The sequence below is a fragment of the Triturus cristatus genome, chromosome 3_2 (assembly GCF_964204655.1).
Source record: "Triturus cristatus chromosome 3_2, aTriCri1.1, whole genome shotgun sequence".
Classification (NCBI taxonomy): domain Eukaryota; kingdom Metazoa; phylum Chordata; class Amphibia; order Caudata; family Salamandridae; genus Triturus; species Triturus cristatus.
In genome coordinates, this window is record NC_140584.1 from 986,316,166 (window position 1) to 986,338,586 (window position 22,421).

General features: G+C 46.0%; 1 protein-coding gene across 2 annotated transcripts in view; it reads right to left on the reverse strand.

The window, feature by feature from the left end:
• ZZEF1 (zinc finger ZZ-type and EF-hand domain containing 1) overlaps positions 1-22,421 on the reverse strand; it is a 1,433,434-nt gene that overhangs the window by 462,373 nt on the left and 948,640 nt on the right. For both annotated transcript variants that reach the window (XM_085649580.1, XM_085649579.1), the window contains one exon: positions 10,540-10,817. In XM_085649580.1, the coding sequence (XP_085505706.1) occupies positions 10,540-10,817 (278 nt within the window). The remainder of the gene's footprint in view (positions 1-10,539; positions 10,818-22,421) is intronic.

The following is a 22,421-nucleotide window of genomic DNA, read 5'->3' on the forward strand; positions in this document are numbered from 1 at the left end:
TCCATTTACTATATTGGAATGCACTAGTAAATATTGTATATTCAATACTACAGGTCATTTGCAATAGAACATTAGGTGAGTAGGTTTGGATTCCTTGAATAGGAATAGACTGCCAATTGATGGCTTTAAGGTCTGATCACAATATTGTGGTGAGAGGCATGGCATAGTTTTAAACAGGAACGTGAGCTTCACCTTCATCTATCCTTTTCTTTTATGATAAATACGTTTTGATGATAGTTGCTCACTTTGAGTAGAAGACTGTTATGCGGTGGAACTATGGCACTGAAACATGGTTACATTGGGTATATATGACAATACCCAATTACTACTTTACGGTTTGTGGTCTATACACACTCTTCACTGATGGTTATCACCGTAGTCATAACTAATTCTGGGTTGGGACACAATGAATGGAACGAAGGTTGATTATGATTTATCTTGTGGCACTAATGAAATCAGTAGTATACCTACCAAAGACGAAACAAGTGTTGTCTACATTTCTTGTTAGATGTATTGGATACATACAAAGATTGAAAATAAAATTAAGAATATATCTACATCAACTCTTTCTCGAGATTTGTGATTTGAACATTGGGGAGCAGTATAATTCTGAAAGTCATATCTTCACTTCCCCCTTTCCCTTACTCTCCCCAACTCACCATTGTGGAAACCAACATGTCCGTCTTGCACAGCAATAAACCTCATCTCTGAACACCTTAACATTAGGCCCAATGGTTAATGTTTCCATCAGCTAAACCCGGCTTAGCAGACAATGTCTTCCTTCTGCAACTCCCTGCCATCCTTCACTACACTACAGCCAAGTACATAGGATCTTCAGATTCTCTTACCTCTATTTCTAACAACGTAATTCTGAAATACCTAATCTAATTAGACAGCCTCATTATCTTTGCAACTATAAGTATCATTAACTGCCTTGCTGAATCTGTGTGTCTCTAGCCCTAGTATGTGATGCTGACTAATGTGTACAGTTCTCTGTGCTTCATACCTCAGAAGAACGACAGATTCCAGCCTGACTACATCTGTATCGAATCTCTGTAACAAAATATGACATATTTCAATTAAAGTTTGTGTCTATCCTGTAAGATATTCTCTGTAATTGTGATCTAATCTCTCAACCTGTGAAAATTCCAGACTCTGCCAAGTCCACGACAGACAGCAACACGCCACTCAGTTCAATCAACATTTGATGTAAGCCTGTCAATCACCAGTCACAGAATGTGTTCCATTTGAGATCATTAGTAGTGTGGCTACCCCTTACCAGAACCTTCATGCATTCCTTTGTTAAGCTTAAGTAGCCAAACCGAAGGACTGAATGATTTGTGCAAATAAAGAATCATGCCTGTGCCCATGATCAGCACAACTGGCAGCTGGGTGCTGAAACAGAGGATGCTTTGGCACATAAAAACAACTCTAGAAAGGAAGTTTATTTCACCCAATTTAGAGCCACAAGAACCACTCGAAAACTGCACAGTAGCAGTCTGTGAAGCAGCTCATAAATCAGATGCTTCATTGGTAATGCACAGTGAAACTCTCCTTACCCTCTTAGAGAATTCATCGCCCAGTAATACTGGTTGCTCAAGTTTGGAGGTGAAGGCAGAGCATTTGCTGTTTTTCCATGCCTATTCTCAATGTTCCAACTGGTCAAACAAGTTTTCCATAACCACATGATTCAGTTAACCCTTGTTACTCTCAGACAACTGACCTGCGGAGGTCATTTGCTATGTTGTTCTTTATTCCTGGCAGTGTACAGTCAGAGATATGTTCTGTTTGACAACCAAAGTCCAAATATGGATTAGTTACTTACTGTGAATCCTAGTTCTCTTCCAGGGGTATCCTCATCAAAGTCATAAGCGCTAGAATATTCCCGCCTTTGCACGGGACCCCGTAAACACAAATATATATATATATATATATATAAAAAATAAAAAAGCAGATGCAGCCTTTCATAAGCAGAACTGAATAATGCTGTAAGGACTCCCCTTTATATAATCAATAATATGACCAATATAAATAATATATCATAAAAAACAGGGAAGAAACAAAAGCAAATCATGTTTGAATACTGTTTTAATGCTTTGCATCAGCACAAACACCTCAGATAGGACTGAAAGCATTGTCAGCTCACAGGCTGCACTGCAGAAAACCACAGCCTAGAAAGGCTAGAAAGCTAACTCTTAGCAACATAGAAAAACTGGCACCATGCCTTTAAGGCAGCCATGACCCCTAGCTTCCCATCATGCCTCAGGGGTGACATTTAGGTCAGTTGTTCTTTGCGGTGACACAAAGCCATAACACAAAGAGTTGACAATTCCTTTAAAAATAAGGATCCTTTGCCCGGGGAGGCGGGAGGGTTGCTTATGACTTTGATGAGGAGAAGAGAACTAGGATTACAGGTAAGTAACTAATCCTTCTCTTCCAGGGGATCCTCATCAATAGTCATAAGCACTAGAATAGAATAGCGAGCCTCACCTCATCCACTGCGGGTAAAGGAAAGATAATAATTAACAATCAAGCTCAGACAACTAAACTTGATAATTCAGACACTTCTGTTATCTGAACAGATTCCTCAAGGAGGCCTGGCCTACTTGAGTATCCGTCCTGTAGTCGGATTCAATACAATGATGCCTTGTGAAAGTATGCGCAGATCTCCAGGTTGCTGCCTTGCAAATTTCTGCCATCGGAACATCATGCAAGAAAGCTACTGTAGCTGTTTTTCCCCTAGGGGAGTGTGCTTTAGGTGACAACAATAGGGGCTTATTTGCCAGCTGGTAGCCCAATTTTATACAGGACACTATCCATCTGGAAATGGATCTCTTGGCAGCTGGAAAACCTGTCCTCATGGAACCATAATTTAACAATTGGTCTGATTTTATCATGACCTTAGTTCCCTCTAGGTAGAATTTAAGCACTCTCTTAAGGTCTAAGGAATGGAGTGACCTCTCCGCAGGAGTTGCGGGATTGGGAAAAAAGGACGGCAAAGAAATTGCCTGATTTATATGAAAATCAGTTACAACTTTCGGCAGAAAAGCAGGGTGAGTCCTTAATACTACTCTGTTGTCGTGAAAGATAGTATATGGCTATTTGGAAGAAAGCGCTTGGATTTCGCTTACTCTTCGCGCTGAGGTAATCTCGACTATGAAATCGGTCTTCCATGTCAAATGCTGCAGTGTGGCTTTATGGATGGGCTCAAAAGGAGCACCCATCAATTTAGAGAGGACCAGATTCAACTTCCAAGGAGGAGAAGGAGGCCGAACAGGGGGATACACTTTCTTCAACCCCTTTAGGAAATCCTTGACCACCTGTAGTTGAAAAAAGGAAGGCTGGCTTGGAGACTTTCTATAGGCTGTAATAGCCGCTAAATGCACTCTGATCGATGAATACTTCAACTCTGATTTGGCAAAGTATAGTAGGTAAGGAAGAATAACCTACTCCTGCCCTGTGGTCGGATTAAAGTTATTACGAGTGGACCACAGGTAGAACCGCTTCCACTTAAAGGAATAGCAAGCCCTTGTGGAAGGTCTCTTTGCTTCCTTTAGTATATGCATACAGTCCTGCGGTAAGTTCAAATGTCAATATTGCAGGACCTCAGGTGCCATGCTGCCAAGTTCAGTGAGGGAAGGTTGGGATGTAGGATCTTCCCATCCATCTTGGTCAGTAGATCCGACCTGCAAGGGAGCCTCTTGTGGGGGTGCACCGACAGCTGTAATAGGTCCGGGTACCACCATTGTCGAGGCCAGTCCGGAGCTATCAGGATCATTGACATGTTGGACCGGATGAGCTTGGACACCACCTTCGGAATCAGAGGCAGGGGAGGGAAGGAGTATGCAAATATTCCGGACCAATCCATCAAAAGAGCATTCCCCTTCGTCCCTGGACGGTGGAACCTGGAGGCGAAGGCGTGGCATTTTTTGTTTAGATCGTCTGCAAACAGATCTATGGAAGACTGTCCCCACTGATGGAAAATTTCTGCCACTACTTCGTCGTTTAGCACCCAGTGTGGCTGATCTTCGAAGTGCCGGCTGAGTGCGTCTGCTCGCACATTTCGCTCTCCTGGAAGGTGCACCGCTGTGACGGAAAGGCCTCGGGCTAGAAGCCAATGCCATATCTTTTGAGCCTCCCGGGAGAGAGGGCGAGAGTGCGTACCACCCTGTTTGTTGAGGTAATACATGGTGGTCGTGTTGTCTGTTTGGATGAGGACTGAGTTGGACATGATCGAGGGCTGAAAAGCTTTCAGGGCTAGATGGACTGCCCGCAGCTCTAACATGTTTATGTGGTAGGATTGCTCCTTGACGGACCACCGCCCCTGCATTTGTAGGCAATCCATGTGCGCCCCCCATCCTTGAAGCGATGCATCCATTACCAAGGACTGGGTAGGAACAGGTTGATGGAAGGGGACTCCCAGTAAGAAGTTCCGTGGACGAGTCCACCACAGAACAGACGCTTTTGCTGCTTGTGAAAGTACAATCCGGTCTTCCCAGAAACCGGTTGCCTGGTCCCACTTGTCCTCCAGGTCCTGCTGCAGAGGTCTCATCCTCAGCCTGGTGTTGGGAATATGGAATATGCAAGATGCTATTGATCCCAATAGGGACGCTACTTGCGGAACCGTCGGGCGATTGGTCTGGAAAAGAACTTCTCACTTCTGCCGAATTGATAAAAGTCTCTGTTCCGAAGGAAACGCTTTTCCTAGGTTTGTATCTAGGACGGAGCCTAGGTAATGGATCACCTGTGTAGGCTGGCGAACTGACTTTTCCATATTCACATGCAGGCCTAGCCTGCAGAGTAGAGTTAGGCACACTTGGAAATCGATCTTTATCTGCTGAGGAGATGGCCCTTTCAAGAGCCAATCGTCCAAGTATGGATATACGAACAGTCCTTGTCTGTGTAGAGCTGCCGCTACCACCGCCATGCACTTGGCAAAGACTCGTGGGGCAGATTTTAGTCTGAAGGGCAACACTCTGAACTGGTAGTGACTGTTGCCTCACACGAATCGCAGGAATTTGCGATGACGGGGAGTTACAGGAATGTGGAAATACGCATCCTGGAGATCCACTGAACACATCCAGTCCCCTGCTTGCAGATGTGGACATATTTGATGAAGCGCCAGCATGCGAAATTTCCCTTTTAGGATGAGCTTGTTCAGCGACCGCAGGTCCAGGATTGGTCTGAACTTGTGCTCCTGATCTCTTTTTGGCACAAGAAAGTACCTGGAGTACACTCCCTTTCCTCGCTGCGAGATGGGAACCTTCTCTATGGCCTTTTTTTGTAGAAGCGCCACCACTTCTTGACGTAGTAATTTTAGCTGGTGAGGACGAGATTTTTTCGGAGGAATGTCCTTTGGAGACACACGGAAACGTAGTGCGTGTCCATTGCGCAGTATACTGAGCACCCAACGATCCTTTGTTATGTTGCACCACTCTTTCAGATGTTTTGAAACACTTCCTCCCACTGGAGTGGGCAACGGCGTCAGAGGAAGCTCTGGCTCATTGTTTTCCTGTTGGTCGAGTGGTTGAGGAGGATTGTTGTTGGTTACCCCCTCTACCTCCGCTAGACTTTCGACCCTGAAATTGCGATCGTCCTTGGTTCTTGCTTTGGGGCCACTGAGGGGTTTGAACCCTCTATTTGTATCCTTTGCGCTGGCTGGCCCTGAACCTTCGTCGGAATTCCTTTTTCTTTTCTAGCCCCACCGCCTTCAAAGTGTCCAACTCGGCTTTCATTCGGGCCATCTCTTCATCTGTGTGGGAGCCAAACAATGAAGAACCCGAAAAAGGTAGGTTAAGGATCCTCTGCTGAGCATCCGGTTTAAGAACTGTAAGCCTTAGCCAGGCAGACCTACTTGCGCAAATTCCATGCGCATACGAATGCGCCGATAGTGTGGCACCATCCGCTGCACTGCTAATCACTTGATTAGTTACCAAGGAACCCTCCGTAATGATTTCTTCAAAGACTTTCTGATCCTCCTTTGGTAACTTCTCTTTGACCCGATCCAAAGAGTCCCATAAGGATCTGTCGTATCGACCTAATAAGGTTCCTGCACTGGAGACTTTGAGTGAAGAAGCTGCCGAGCCACAAACCTTTCGTCCCCAAGAATCCTGGAACTTACTCTCCTTGTCCGGAGAGACCAACGCATGAGCAGAGACTGTGTGCGTGTTACGTGCCGCTGCGACTATCACGGAATCCGCAGGTGGATCCGTTTTCAAAAACACCGGATCTACATCAGCAGGCTTGTACTTCTTTTGAATTCTGGCCGGTGTAGCCTTAATTGTTGAGGGGGTTAGAAAAATGTCCATTACTGGTTCCAGAAGTCCAGGAGCCAGAGGCAGCAACTGACGCGAAGCAGATCTTTGGTGCAGCGTCTCGAAGATCACTGTTGTTGCGACCTGAGGGGTGGACATTGCAATGTTCAGCTTCTGAGCCCCTCTCTGCAGCACATCATGATAGATGTTAATGTCATCTATCGGAGACACTCTCGACTGAGGGCTGTCCGATAGAGTAGGCGAATAGTCCCTCTTTGAAGAGTGGGTGGAGGAAGATGGCCATGAGGGAGACCTCCTTCTGTGGTGATGTGACGTAGAAGGCCTGCGTTCCTTAGATCTTCCTGCACAGTGGTGGCGTACCGGCGAAGGCGATCTATCCACCTCCTGTACTAATCTTTGTAGAGGGGAGCTGTGGACAGGGCTTGTGTATTCCTCCTCCCTTCTCGATGCTCCCGCCGGAGCCTTACTCCAGTGATGTATTGGTAAAAGCCATCATGGAGACAGATGAGAGGCCCTCTGGTGCGACAGGGATCTCTGTCGCGATCTTCTCTGATGTTCTGGTGACGCAGATGGAGAATGTGGACGTCTCGTGGAGTGAGAAGAAGAGTGTCTCGATGCGGATTCCTTCACTAAGATTACTGAACCTTCGTCAGATCTATGCGATGGTGGTCTCGACGTCGAGCGTATATACCGCTGCGACTGAGCCCTCCTCGACGTCGATCGAGATCTTCTTCTAGTCATCGAGGCTCGACCAGATTCTGGGAGCGGTCTCGGCGTTGACTGTAGTTTCTTCGGCGTCGAATGTGTCGAGGGCAAATGACGCCTTGACGACGGCAGAATACTTCTTCGTCTCGACGTCGAGCGATGCGGACTCAAAGGCGCCGAAGGACTTCCTCTCCTCGACGCCGATCGTCGGTGGGATGACGACGGCGGAGGACTGCTAGCTCTAGACGCCGAGCGACGTTGGAATGACGTCGGCGGAGGGCTTCTGGTCGTTGACGTTGAACGTCGCCGGGATGACGACGGTGGACTTCTCGTTCTCGACGCCGATCACCGCCTGGTCTGCGACGGCGGAGAATTCTCTCCCCTCGACGTCGAACGTCGTCTATGTGACAGCGACGGAGGGTTATCACCTCTCGACGTCGAACGTCTAACTGACGTCGACAGAGGTCTGCTGGCCCTCGACGCCGATCGTCGCCGGGTTGACGACGGCGGAGGGCTTTGGCTCTTCGAAGCCAATCGTCGCCTTGATGCGGGCGGAGGACTGGAACTCCTCGACGCCGATCGTCACCGGGTTGACGACGGCAGAGGCTGTCGGATTCTCGACGTCAATGACGTACCTTCATGCCTGCGTTCTCTCGACGGCGAACCCGCCATCGACTGTCTTTTCTTCGATGTATGTCCCTCCGGTGGCTGTTTTCTCAGCGCCGAGCCCGACGCTGAGGGTCTAGAAGAGGATCTGGGCCTCTTGGAGCCTTTTCTTACCGGAGGCCTGCCTCTGGAAGCCTTTTCTGCCAATCCATAAAGACGTATCTTCTCTCTGTCCTTTAAAGTTCTTTTAGAGGGAGACTGGCAATGAGGGCAAGTCTTGGGGACATGATCTTTAGGCAGGCAGAGAATACAGACCGAGTGAGAGTCTGACCTGGCCTTCTTTTTGCCACAAGAAGGGCAGGGATCAAAAAGGGATGGCATTTTGAGTGGTAAAAAATGCCAAAATAAGTCAGAAAAAGCAAACCCCTTACTTGACTGGATGAAAGACGTTGAAGTAAGATAAAAGTTTTCTGAAAAGGGTAGATTATTTCTGAATAAAACCAGAAATGAGTGGAGCTGTGTAACCAGGGTCCTGACTGAAGGAGCCGGAAAGAACAACTGACCTAACTGTCACCCCTGAGGCATGATGGGAAGCTAGGGGTCATGGCTGCCCTTAAAGGCACGGTGCCAGTTTTTCTATGTTGCTAAGAGTTAGCTTTCTAGCCTTTCTAGGCTGTAGTTTTCTGCAGTGCAGCCTGTGAGCTGACAATGCTTTCAGTCCTATCTGAGGTGTTTGTGCTGATGCAAAGCATTAAAACAGTATTCAAACATGATTTGCTTTTGTTTCTTCCCTGTTTTTTATGATATATCATTTATATTGGTTATATTATTGATTATATACAGGGGAGTCCTTACAGCATTATTCAGCTGTACTTATGAAAGGCTGCATCTGCTTTTTTATTTTATATATATATATATATATATATATATATATATATATATTTATATATATATATATATATCCAAATACCACTAAGACGATTGAAGATGACAATAGAATGCCTCGACTCCAAAGACCAAGCTGACACGGACCTTCAGTTAAGTGCTGCTTTTATTTTATTTGCAGTGTCGTCTTGACGTTTCGGCTCCCATGAGCCTTGTTCATATATATATATAAATTGCCCCAAAGCATTTCAAGATGCACACGAAAGCTGGCTTCTCCTCCAGGAATTTTATTCAAGATAGCCCACAGTTTGCACTCACAGATACAAAGTCCTGTTGCCTTACGCGATTCAATGCCACTGCATCTTATTCATAGGCAGACTTCAATCCAGACGGCTCACGGGAGGCTCTCTGTTAATCTTCTTGCATTTCCGGCATCTTAAGTAGCTTTATAATTGGCCTCAGTAGGTGGCGCTTCATGCGTCACGTTGTTTGTTGAATGCTGGGACTCGTAGTCCTACAGAGAGCTAAAAGTATTAAAAGTATTATTCCCTGAGTGGGTTCCGTGCCGTCCACAATTAGAAGCATGTTAAAGAACAGAGCGCTCAGGTGGGCTCATTTTATATCGCCAACTCTGGTGAAAACAGGTCAGGATTAGTTTCCACCTTCAGCCTTTTACACATCGGAAATGGTGCTGTCTTGCACGGCAGGGCAGCCGTGTTAATCCATAAATAAACAAATTGCCCCAAAGCATTTCAAGACGAAAGCTGGCTTCTCCTCCAGGAATTTTATTCAAGATAGCCCACAGTTTGCACTCACAGATACAAAGTCCTGTTGCCTTACGCGTTTCACACGCCCATAGTGGGACTTGAAATTAAATGAGCCGGAAATGAAATCTAATGCGAGTTTCAGGTGTCATTTATGCAGCCCAAGATGAAGGGGTGTTGTAACCTTGAAACGCGTTGGCAAATTAATGGATTAAATGGAGCGTGAAGGCATGCTGAACTTCAGAGCTGGAGGGCAGAGCACTGTCGATGCTTTTCTAACGCTCAGGGCATTTTGTTTATTATATATAGATTTCCGGGGTCCCGCGCAAAGGCGGGAATATTCTAGTGCTTGTGACTTTGATGAGGATACCCTGGAAGAGAACCTGTGCTTCTCTGGAAATCATCCTCAAGGTGGTGCCCCCTATCTCAATAAGAAGAACATTTGGAATTGTCTGCTCATATCAGCATTATCCTTTCTGTGACTTTATCCTGGAACTCTCTCAGGATAACCCTGACTGCTGCAGCTCCAGTACAATTACATGTACTATATTTTCAGACTCACATTACAGTCCAATGGCCTCGAAAGCAAGTACAGAAGTGCTCCCTAATCATTGAGGTAAGTATTGCAAGCGTCATTACCTCCAGATGATGAGGGCAGAAAGGCATGCCAAACCTTGCTATTTTTCTATGACATTATGATCAGGACAAAGGTAATGTACACACTCTCGCAGTGTGTCATCCTCAGGTATGCTCATCTGCGTAAACTACCAACACAACATAATTAAAGCCTACTTCCTATCTTTAAGTTTCTCTTAAACAGTAACAAATGCACTCTACTAGGTATAGGAATCACAGAGGAAACAGTTTTTATAAAAATAATCCACTTCTGGCAGACAGGATTGGCTTTTACTTCCTTTTAAACACGCCAGACTAAAAGGGCCATTTTCGCACAGTAGCATGCATGCTCGGATTTAGAATGCACAAAATGTGAACTTACATATCTAAACAAGCAAAATAACACTAGGTTTGTGGATGTAAATGCAGAACTGTTAACATACCATGCACATTAGGGATGAATTCGATTTCAAAACTGCACTGCAGTGTTGAAGTAATAATGCAAAAGATGAACAAATTTGAGAACAGAAAGCATGGAGAACCTATGTAATTTCTACTTGCATTATTTGAAACATCATTGTACGTATGTGTGTAAGTATGGGAGAACATGTTATGTGTGAGGGTAGGGTCACATTTCAGGGCAGCTTGAAAGAGATAACAACTGCTAGACCTAGAGCAGCACGTAGTACCTGTCCAGACAGACTGCTCCCAAATTGAACAAAAGCTGTGTAGTCTTCCAACCATGTGGTACCGTAGATCCATCACCTGCGGCTAAGAAGCTATGTTTGACCGACAGAACTTTGGCTACGGCAGCATCAACCTCTGCAGGGGAAAGTCTTAAGATCAGCTGCCCCAGAAGGCCCAAGGTTAAATGATACGTTTCATTCAAGTGTCCAGCATTAGAAATTACAACCTGAAACATTAGTGGGATAACCTGTTCCAAGGTCTTTAAAGAAAATGTGGAGTTCTGGAAAGCAAACAGAAGGAATAGCACATAAAAAGCAAGTTCAAGCACATGGAAATGACACTTCCAATATGTACATTTATCAAGACAAAAGACATCCCAACACCAGAAAAAAATTCCCTTTTTTTATGATGCATTCCTGTAACAGGTTATCGAGAACCTTCAATGTATCAATGGACCTGCATTTAGAAGACCCATTTAACAGACTGGCAACTGCATTGCAGTAGATCCCCATATTTACTGAAATAGTAATTTTCAATAATGTAAACTCATTCACTCCAATTAACTGTCTAAATTTTGAAGATAAATATCAAAAAGAAAAAGTATACTCAACATATTTTCCACACCATTTGGGACAGTGAAAATTTTAAGATGACAATACAATAATGATAGTATTATTAATTTTGGTCAACATCACTGTCAGTTGGTTTTGACATCATATTAAGCAATTCCCCCTGATATTATGGAAAGTGTATAACATCACTTTATGAACGAATAAAGTACAAAACAGCATAAGAAGGAATATATATAATGTAGTCTAAAAACAAGAGGCACCTGCAAAGAATAGAGAACTGTTTCAAAGAACATGTTACTTACCTTCAGTACCACCCTTTTAACTGGATATTCTATCTAAGTACAGATTCCTCAACTTGTGAATATCCCCGGGGACCAAACTGTACCTGGAAAATTCAGTATAGTGCCTCTGTGCACCAGCAGGTGGCACCATGCAAGTCTATGTCGATTCAAAGTGATTAAGTGAGTCGCATATAAGTGCTACCCATACGCACTGACATCAGTTTCTTTCATTAATTCATCCGCAGCCCTACATGGCCAGGGGGAAAAAAATACCCACCTCAATAGAACAGACTATTAAGGTAACAAGGCTTTGTGAACGTGTGCACCAAAGCTTACATAGCGGTTGACGAATATCGAGGACAGGCAGTCTATGTGCCAAAACCGTGGAAGCCGCCTTGGCCCCGGTGCAGTGAGCCCACAAACCTTCTTGAGGCTACTTAATGGCCAATGCCTAGCAGATCTTGATACAGAGAACAGTCCATCGAGAGATGGCACAAATGTGTATCGCCTTACCCTTCTTTGCAGCAGAAAGGCCTTCAGAGCTCCGATTGTCCACTGATGTTTCATGGTGCAATCAATGGAAAAGCTGAGCGCTCGCTTGGGATCCAAAAGAAGGAGTCTCTTCCTCTTTCGAGGGATGGGGAGAAGCAAAGAAGATTGGCTTATCTGACATAAAAAGGCATCACCACCTTTGACAGGAACACCACTCAAGTCCTTAGCACCAGTTTGTCTGGGGAAAAAAAGTGGTGTATGAAGGCTGAACAGACAGGGCATAAAGTTCACTAATCTGATGTGCAGATGTTATTGCCACCTGGAAGACCAAATTCTGGGCGAGTAGATGCAACGAACAACTGTGCATTGATTCAAAAAAGGGTACCAATCAGAAAGTGTGTTGGTGGAAACAAATGTTGCAAAACTTAAAAAACAAAAAACAAAAAAAAACACACAACACCACTGGTGATTTGAACAAGGACAGCAAAACACACAAGATGATGGACGGAATGTTACATATTGGCAAAACATTCACCCCCAGTCACAGATCTGGGTTTAATCCATCGTTATTTTGCTCACCACGCCACCCCAGTTCAGACATGGCCATATGCAAATCAGTCTTGACCCTGTGCCTCATGGGAACAGTCCAGCCCGAACTGCCACGCCATGTTTTCCCTGGACTGGACTCAAGCATCAAGGACCGGTTTCGGGGTTTCACCCCTCTTCAGCCAGGATAGCTTGACTCCAGTGGCGTAGTGAGCACGGGACCCACGTCTGGGTTTACCCTTCCCACATAGGGCAAACAGCAAAACACACAAGATGATGGACGGAATGTTGCACATTGGCAAAACATTCACCCCCAGTCACAGATCTGGGTTTAATCCATCGTTATTTTGCTCGCCATGCCACCCCAGTTCAGACATGGCCATATGCAAATCAGTCTTGACCCTGTGCCTCATGGGAACAGTCCAGCCCGAAGTGCCAAGCCATGTCTTCCCTGGACCGGAATCAAGCATCCTAGAACCGGTTTCGGGGTTTCACCCCTCTTCAGCCAGGATAGCTTGACTCCAGTGGCGTAGTGAGCACGGGACCCACGTCTGGGTATACCCTTCCCACATAGGGTGACCAGCAAAACAAACAAGATGATGGACGGAATGTTGCACAGGGAGGACCTCGCTTGGCAGTTCGGGCTGGACTGTTCCTATGAGGCACAGGGTCAAGACGGATTTGCATATGGCTTGTAACCGGTCTAATTCCCGGATACCAGAAATGCCACAAACTTGTCCCAGAACCCCGCATATACAGACAGCATGGAAGGGTGCTTGGCCACTAGGGTGACATGCATGACCTCAGGAGGGAGGTCAAAATAACTCTATTGCCGCTGCTGAAACTTCACACACGGAGGTGCAGATTGTGCAGGCACAGGAGAAAGATTCTGCCTTGCTGCTGAGACAGAAGGTCCTCCTGCAGTGGTAGCATAATCGGAGGACAGATGCTCTGGCACAGAAGTTTTGGATACCACACTCTCTTGGCCCAATCCAGCAGCACTACGATGACTCAAGTCCAGTCCTTCCAAATCCCCTTCAGAACTCGGTGTTGGAGCAATAGCAGCAGCAGGAAGGCATACATGAGCCCAGGCCTTCATTCTATGTGGAATGAGGCTTTCTGAGTAACTTCAGTGCAAAAACGTTAACATGGTGCGATCTCAACAGTGGCGAAAATGAAATGAAATTAACAGAATTTATAAAGCGCATGAAGGCCCATAGGCATCTAGGCATTGTAGTGTTTCAAAGCTGCATAGTGAATTGACAGATTACTTCAGATTATACTGTGCCTAGCTTAACAAGCAAACAGACAGGTTTTTTAAGGCTTTTCTAAAAGGGAGGTTAATCTTCAAGGATGTAAGATAGAGTGGAAGAGTACGCCAGAGTCTTTCCCCTGCAACTGAGAAAGCTCTGCTTCCCAATTTCTTTTTCTGGACTCTGGGGACAGTTATCCAGTTTTGGTGTCCTGAGCAGAGATTTCTAGCAGGTACATACCAATTGAATATAGATTTGATATCTGATGTATTTCCACATAGAGAGCTTTATGCACCAAACATAAGGACTTAAACCGGACACGTTTCTTTACGGGAAGCCACTGCAGTTCTCGGAGTTAGACGCCGAGTGTCGCTTTGAATTCTCTAGCGTAAGCCTTGCCATTGAATTCTGCACAAGTTGCAGCTTTGTATTACTTGACTTGTTGGCCTCGAGGTAGATTGCATTACAATAATCTATCATTGAGGAGACTGGGGCAAGAACAAGGTGCTCACGAGCTGGGATGGCCATAAACAGGAATATCTTCCTCAAATTTCTAATCATCCAGAAACAGGTTGAGAAAGTACAATTAAAATGATGCTCTATAGATAGTTGCTATCAAGAAGGACACCTAGATTTTTAACGGTGTCCACTGGTGTCAGAAGTGTACCTAGAGTGGCTGGCCACCAGTTGCTGTTCCAAATTGAGGTAGGACCTTTGACAAGAGAAGTACCTCCGTCTTCTCTCCACTTAGTTTCACGTCATTCCTGTCCATCCAAGATGCTACAGCCTTCATGCAAAGATTAAGGTTGGCTGCAGTATCCTTGGTATTTTCAAGATTAACACAATAATCATTGGCATCTGATACTGTCTTTAGTTCGAAGGAGTGGACAAGTTTGACCAGAGGGGACATGTAAAGAATGAATAACATGGGGTTCAGTGACGAGCCCTGGGGGACCCCACATGGCAGCGAAAATGTCTCGGATAGGAACTGGTTCACTGCCACAATTTTAGATCATCTATCCGTAAGGAAAGAGGATAACCGATTCAAAGCTGTATTTTTTATTCCTAGTTCCTGCAAATGCTTTATCAGCAGGATACGGGAGATGGTACTGAAGGCCACGGACAGATCCAACAGAATCAGTACAGTGGTCTGCCCTCCGCCAACAAGGAGTCTGTTGCTTTCGGTAGCCACTATCAGAGCTGTTTCTGTTGCATGGCTCCAAAGGAAGCTGTGTTGCGACCCATCCAACATACCCTGCTCCTCCACAGAGCTCATCAGGGCTTGGTCAAGGTGTTTGTTCATGAACTTCGCTGGGACCGGACATAGAGAAATAGGCCGAAAGTACTTCAGATCACTGGGATCTAGATTCGGCTTCTTGAGTGAAGGGTGTTCCCCAGTTGAGAATAGTACCCAGTCCTAATGGCATATTTATAATTGTCGTTGGAGGGCGAGAGACTGTACTAGCCACCAAGTGCAAAATATTTGAGGCGAAGGATCCCAATTTAGTATTAACAGATCTAGCAAGGGCTGTTCGTAAGATTCCAGCCAGCTCTAGGGGCGTAGAGCCTTCGGCCTTCTGTTGCAGTACCACATAGTGGTGGTGGTGTTTAGGAGAACCTGCACCCCCACCTCCCTCCCCTTTTGATGGTGGGCATTTCCTGTGAACTCCACCTCTCCCAGATGGCCTCCCCAACCCAGTACGGACGAGCCATCACCAACTTCAGCTCTGGGTGGGGTAGAGAGTGTGGTCTGCCACTGGTCCAATTGCGGGCGAACACCAGCACTGCAGATATTGTGCAGTCTTCTCCGACATGATAGAATACAATACGTTTCCTTGGTGTTGGACCAATTGAGACTTCAAGTCCCACTGCAACGTTTGCCCGTGCCGTCCGGCATGATTATTAGTAAGATGCAGGGTGCTATTAGGCCCAGAGACCTAAAAGCCATTCTAACTGAGCCCTAGGACAGAGTTTGAAATATCAGGATCATAGCCCAAATGTTCACTGGCCTGGAGGAAAAACTTGAAAACGCAAGGTATCTAGTATGGCTCCGATAAAAGGGATTCTCTGCAAAGTATTCATTTGTAATTTCGGCAGGTTGACTGAGAACCTTAAAGATGTTAGAAGTCTACTGTTCTTGGGAGCTGGTCTGTTATAGTCTGTGGTGAGCCTGCCTTCAATAGCCAGTGATCGAAATAGGGGAAGACTGATACTGCTGAACTTCTCAAATGGGCAGTGAACACTGACATTGCATTCATGAAAATTCAAGGGGCATTGGTGAGGTCTAAAGGGAGCAGAACAAACAAAGTGCTAGTGACTCACCCTGGACCACCTGTAGCACATGTGGGCCTGTAGACAGGGCTGTGAACAAAAAACCTGCAGGTCGATTGCCACATCCAGTCTCCAGTATCCAGGGCAGAAAGAACCTGAGCCAAAGGGAGCATCTTGAGAGGTTGAAGGTCTATCTAGAATAGGATGGAAGCCTTCACCCTTCCTCAGCAGCCAGTCTCTACTTCTAATGCTGGAACTCTATTTATGGTTCCTTTGGCCAAAGGAACTTGCACTTCCTGGCATAAGATGATCAGGAGATCTTTCGACAGGGATTCCACTGTAGGTGGCAGTTCAAAAGGAAATGCAAGATGTAGCCCTGTTGGACAATCAGTAGAACAGGGGTCTCCAACCTGTTCATTGAAAATCATCCCGAGCTATTAGTATTAGGGTTGTAATTGGGACAACATAAGACAAGATTACGTTAGTGGCCATTGTATGTAGGATTACTCGCAAGTGATCACATCAGTGCATCAGGAGGATTGCAAGCAGTAATGTAAAAAGGCTTTGTCAATTTGAAATGCCTTTACATGGAGAATACATAACCACAGCCGCAGTGCCCTGTGCATCAATGTATTAATGCTAGTAATCAGTCACCCATCATCTCATGATTTATCAATTAACTATCAGATTTAAATACATTTTAAAAATTCAACCATTTTTCTCCAAACATCAGCTTATAAAATCGGAAAATACACACATTTTCCTTCTAAATATACAGTTTAAATTTTGTTATTTATCGAATAATTCAACCAAGCATAAGCTTCTAACTTAGAAAGCTGGGCTGTACATAGGAGAGCTACTTACAGGTAGCTGGAGAGTTACCAGTAGATCACAAGCAACTCGTTGGAGAAGCTTGCTGTAGAACCTATTTGTAAGAACTGATTTTCTGCAACCTCTGCAGGAAGTGGCTGTTCCTGCCCTTATTGGACAGCTATGTGACGCTAAGGGCACTAAAGAGATTTTGCAGTTGGAGCTGGAGGAGTAGAAGGAAGAAATGCTGTTCCTGGCTGCCAGACCTTTGTCAGCAGGACCCAAAGCCCAACCTAGAAAGGGTTGGGAAGCCTGTTGGGCTGGTGGCGGGGGCTGGTGCTGTCAAGTGTGGGTTTTGAGGTGGAGATGAGAAACCCAGAGAATGCGATGTATTCAGCTTTCATAAAACGTTCCAAAGAGGAGAAAGCTGTTTAAAGGCATGTCCACTGAGGACACCTTGATGGTCCGGAGAATCCTGTGGACCTCAAACATGTGGGCTGCCAAAGTACTATGCTAGCTACCATAGTCCTGCCCAGACAATCTGTGGCATCTAGTCCAGAGCGGACATGGAATTTGGACAAAGTCCAACCATCTTGAATGGTTTGGGCTAATGAAGAACCGAAGGTGCGGTCTCTCTCACCATATCCCACAGGGCGTGGATGTAACTACCTAGTGGGCAGCTCGCAATACCTCACCTCAAGGCAAGACTGCCTGATGAGAACATACACTTGCCAAAACTATCCACTCGTTTCAACTTCCTATTATGGGCAGTGGTTGGAAAAGCATTAGGGTTTATCTTACTGGTGGACACCTGCTCGTGGACCAAGGTTTCAGGTGTGGAATGCTGGGTCAAAAAATCTGGGTCGCCTGAAGTAGGTCTACAGCTACGTGTGACTTGTGAGTTGACTGGTGGCCAGAGCATGGCTTAGTCCAAGTGCTTAACAGTGTGCCTCCAAGGGCTTCCTTGAAATGTAAAAGAGTTGAATCCTGACCAGGCTGGATGACCTCTGTGAGGAGATTTATTTTAACCTCCATAGCGGAGATCTTTGTGAGGATGTTTGTTTTAACCTCCATATTGGGGAGGTGAAGGTCAAAGACTTCATCAGTCCTTCATATTACTATGGGGAAAGAGGTACTTTCCTCTGTTGCTGCTCCAAAACCGTTAGGAGTAGTGGAGAGAGGGGAGAACCAATGCTGTGTTAGGAGAGAGCATTTAGTGCACAGGCCTCCTGTAATTCAACATACCAGCCGTCTACATCATATGAAAGACGAAGTTCTTCCTTATATCCTCCATGGTAATCTCCACAAGGCTGGCTTTTATCAGAGTCTGAGCCAGCAAGTCAATATAACGTATGTGCGCAGCTGCGTGGAAGTGGTATCTTGCCGGAGTCTGATATGTTCAGTGTGGGCTATGGAAGTGAAAATCTGGATGTGGTCTGGGTCAAGAGGAAGCTGGCTTGGATTCAGTTAAAATGATAGATTGATGGTCCTCCTCAGGTTCCGGTGGATTAGTGCCGGTGTCTATGAACAAGGAGCTGGCACAAGTGTCGGTGGGCTCAAGAGGTCCACCATGGGTGAACACATCGGTGGTAACCCAACTGGAGGGCCCTCCGAATCATTGGGCCCGTAGGCACACCACAGGGTATTGGAAGAGTGCCATGAAGCATAGTGTAGCCTCTAGAAAAGCTTCAACTTGCTGTAAGGTCAAAAAGGGCTCGGAAACTCTGGGTGCATTGGGACCAGCAGTGGAATTAGCTCCTCTGTGCATCAGAAGCGAGAAGCACAATGATGTTCTCGTTCATTTTCCAGAGGAGTGGCGGGTAAGGGGCTAAGTCACGCATGGACTTCTTGTGTTTCTTATTTTACTTACTCAAAGGCTTTGACTGCAAGAAAGATTGGCCTTGGGAATGGCACCGTTAGCGGGCCTGCGCCACCAACGTCAACTAGGAGCAGGACCGATGCAGAGCCTTCCTGTGTTTTGCAATGTAAGGTTTTGTCTCATGATCTGGGATGACTTTCAAGTTCATCTGGACACAGTTGCTGCAGGCCTTGAAGTCATTCAATGATCCCTCAACAGCCAAAGGCACACCTCGTGGGGATCTGTCAGTTAGTTTGTGACAGTTCCTATAATGTTTAAACCCGGTTGTCTTAGGGGGTGACATGCCGTGCAAACAGGAAAAAAGATTTTGGACGAAGACATTTCTCTTCACAAGTGAATAAAAAGGAATAGCAGAGCTCTGGATCTGTGTTTGAAGGCTCAGAAAGTAAGGAACTGCAATCAGCGCATAAGGGTAGTGCTTATATGCATCTCCGTTCGTCAATTATGGAGTGGAATGTCATCAACTTGGGGTGTCACAGCGACACTTGCAGGCACTCAGGAACACTGCTTTGAAGTTTCCCCGACCCATTCTGGCACCTGGGATGTTCAAAAGGTGAGGAATCTATGGTTAGAAGTATCCATCAGAAAGGAACAGGAAGAGCTTTTTAAAAAACACAGGTGGGACGGTTATGTTATAATTACCGGTAATTAGCTCATAGTAGATGCTCTGGACAAAAAGAAAAAAATTGTATGAAGTTTGACCTTAATAATATTTTATCCTTTAGATTGCTACCTATCCCTTTTCAAGTCTCTCACCAAGGTATACACTGAATTTCAATACTCCTCAAGAATGAAACGATATTTTGCATGCATCAGCTTTCCCTTCACAATTAGCTGTTGAATATCCTGTGATTTGCCATAACCAATTTTCACTGAAAAGTAACACTGGTGAGGCAGTGATCTATTTTTTATTAGTCGGATAGTATAGATGACAAGCAATGGCACTATCATGTGTTAAATCATGTCATTTATACAGCAAAGTAACATTGTGGTTCAATGGTTACCAAATGCTGGCAATTCAAAATAAGCTAAAATTAAATCAAGATTATGGAGAATTTAACCAGGTCTTTAGTATTAGTTTGAACCTCAAAAGGGGTTCCTTGACCCATATATAATTAAGATGTGAATTTCATTACTTGGCTCCCATTGTTGAGAGGACACTGTACCCGGGTCTGGTGGCACAGTGGACTAATGTGTTCATGCAGGAGCCTGTGTTCGGCCTCATAGTCACATGTTTGAATCCGAGCGGCTCCACTCAGCCTTTTATCCCTTTGAGGTTGATAAAATGAGTACCATTGAGTTGGGTAACAAACATCTGATATTCACCGCCAAGATACCTACGGATGAACGTGAGCTTTACAAATACACGTTATGTTATGTTACCCCATGCCTTCAGCCCTACTGCTAACCAGCATCTTTGCTGATCTCAGAGCTCTGTGAGAAAGATACCAGCTCTCGAATTTGTAATTATTTGCCACTGTAAAGAGATAACGCTGAGAATTTATTTATTTATTTATTTAAAGATTTGTAAAGCGCCTGGTGACCCGGAGGCATCCCCGCGCTGTGAGAGCTTGAATTAGTCAAGAGGGGAGGGAAAACTTATTTAGGGAAAAGCAAAGTTTTAAGCTGCTTGCGAAAACGCAGGTAGCAGGGTTCCAACCGCAGACTGCGGGGAAGCGAGTTCCAGCGAGTGGCTGCCTTAACGGAGAAGCGACGGCCTCCAGCACGCACCCTCCTAAACCTGGGGACGGTGGCCAGTCGCTCATTGTCCGAGCGCAGAGATCGCGGAGCTTTGTACGGGGTAACCCTATCTCCTAAGATCAAAGGACCTTGTCCATTGAGGAGCTTGTAAGCGATGCACATTGCTTTGAACTCGATCCTCTCTCGGACTGGTAACCAGTGCAGAGTCTTAAGCGCAGGTCTGGCAGAGGTTCTGGAAGGAAGACCCATCAGCATCCGGGCCGCCGCATTTTGGGTTCGTTGTAGCCTGCCCAGAGTAGCTTCAGGGGGCTCCTAAGTAGACCACATTGCTGTAGTCCAATCGTGCAAGGACCAGTCTTTGAACCAGGAGTTTCCTGGATTGAAGGGGAAGCAGAGGAAGGATCTTACGGACTGACCGCATAAGTCCGAAGCAAGTTCCAGCTGTTTTAGTTGCCTGGGTCTTCATGGATAGGTCCGGTTCGAGCCAGACCCCAAGACTCTTGATTTCTTTCTTAGGGGCGGGAACCTCACCCATAATACCGGGCCAGACAGATGATTGAATTGCTGACCACTTCTTCCCCATCAGCATAACTTCAGTTTTGGACCCATTAAGTTTGAGTGAGGACTCGCACATCCAGAGATGGATTTTCTGGAGGCAGTGCAGAAGATTATCTGGGCATTGCTCAAGATGTGAGAGAGAGACGACCAATTGCGTGTTGTCCGCATAACTAACAATCTTGATGCCGAAGGGGGCGACTACGTCCTCCAAAGGGGCCATATATGCGTTAAAAAGAGTAGGACTAAGTGAGGGGCCCTGGGGAACCCCACTTGTCAAAGGAAGAGAGTCAGAGCGGGAGATGCCATCCCAGACCTGGAACGAACGGTCCGTCAGGAATGACTCTATCCAGGCCAACGCGGTGCCCCCAAGTCCTGCCCTGGCCAGCCGGTGGAGCAGGACACGGTGATTCACCGTGTCAAAGGCTGCACTAAGGTCCAGGAGGATCACTGCCACTGACCCCCCCGAATCCAAAATGCACCTTGCCTCCTCGATGACGGAGAGGAGGGCAGTGTCCGTGCCTTGGCCAGGGCGAAACCCCGTTTGGGAACGTCGCAGCAGATTGTTAGATTCCAGAAACTGGGACAGCTGGACGTTAACTAGTTTTTCAGCAATTTTGCTGATGCCCGGGAGGAGCGAGATCGGCCTGTAGTTGGCCAGATCGGCGGGGTCCAATTGTGGTTTTGTGAGAAGGGCTTTGACTACCGCCCCCTTCCAACTAGGAGGAACGGAGCCTTGGGACAATGAGGCATTAATCAACACCGAGACTGGAGAGACAATCACAGAGGCGACTGCTTTCAAGAACCTCATGGGAGCAGGGTCACGGGGAGAGCCACTTTTCATCTTGGCCAGAGTTTTTTCGACTTCGTCCAGTGAGACCGCCCTAAAGGCATTAAGCTGCGGGCGAAGGTCGCCTGCAGGGTAAGTGTCCCAACAGGGTGGCTGGCTAGGCTGTGGAAGTGAAGTTAAAATATGGGAGACTTTAGAGTCAAAATATTTTGCCAGTTCATTACTCCTGTCCGGTGGAGCCTTGGTCGGTGAGGGGGGTTGCGGTATCTTTAGGAGTTCTTTGACGATGAGATAGGATTCTATCGCGGAGTTTGTGGCATTTTTTATCCTATTGTCATAGTAAGAGGCCTTGGAGAGTTTTAGGGCAGATTTGTATACTCTCACAGTCCTCCGGTAGGAGTCTTTACTAGAGTGGAGCCAGTCCTTCCTCCACAATCGCTCCGCTTTTTTACATTCCTTGCGGAGGACTCTGAGTTCCAGGCTAAACCAGGGGGCCGAGTCTGTCTTTCCGCTCTTGTCTTCACGGGTTTTTATAGGTATGATAGAATCGAGTGAGTCGGAAATCCACTTCCTAAAATTGCTATCAGCTACGACAGGATCCTTTGAGGGGGCATAGGTCGTTGATTCCAGAGTTCTGGCCCAGTCCTCAGTTGACAGTCTGGACCATGCCCTGTCCTGGATGTACTTGACGGGCTTGTGGGGTTTCCTGAATTTTCCTGGCCAGAAAAGAGGAA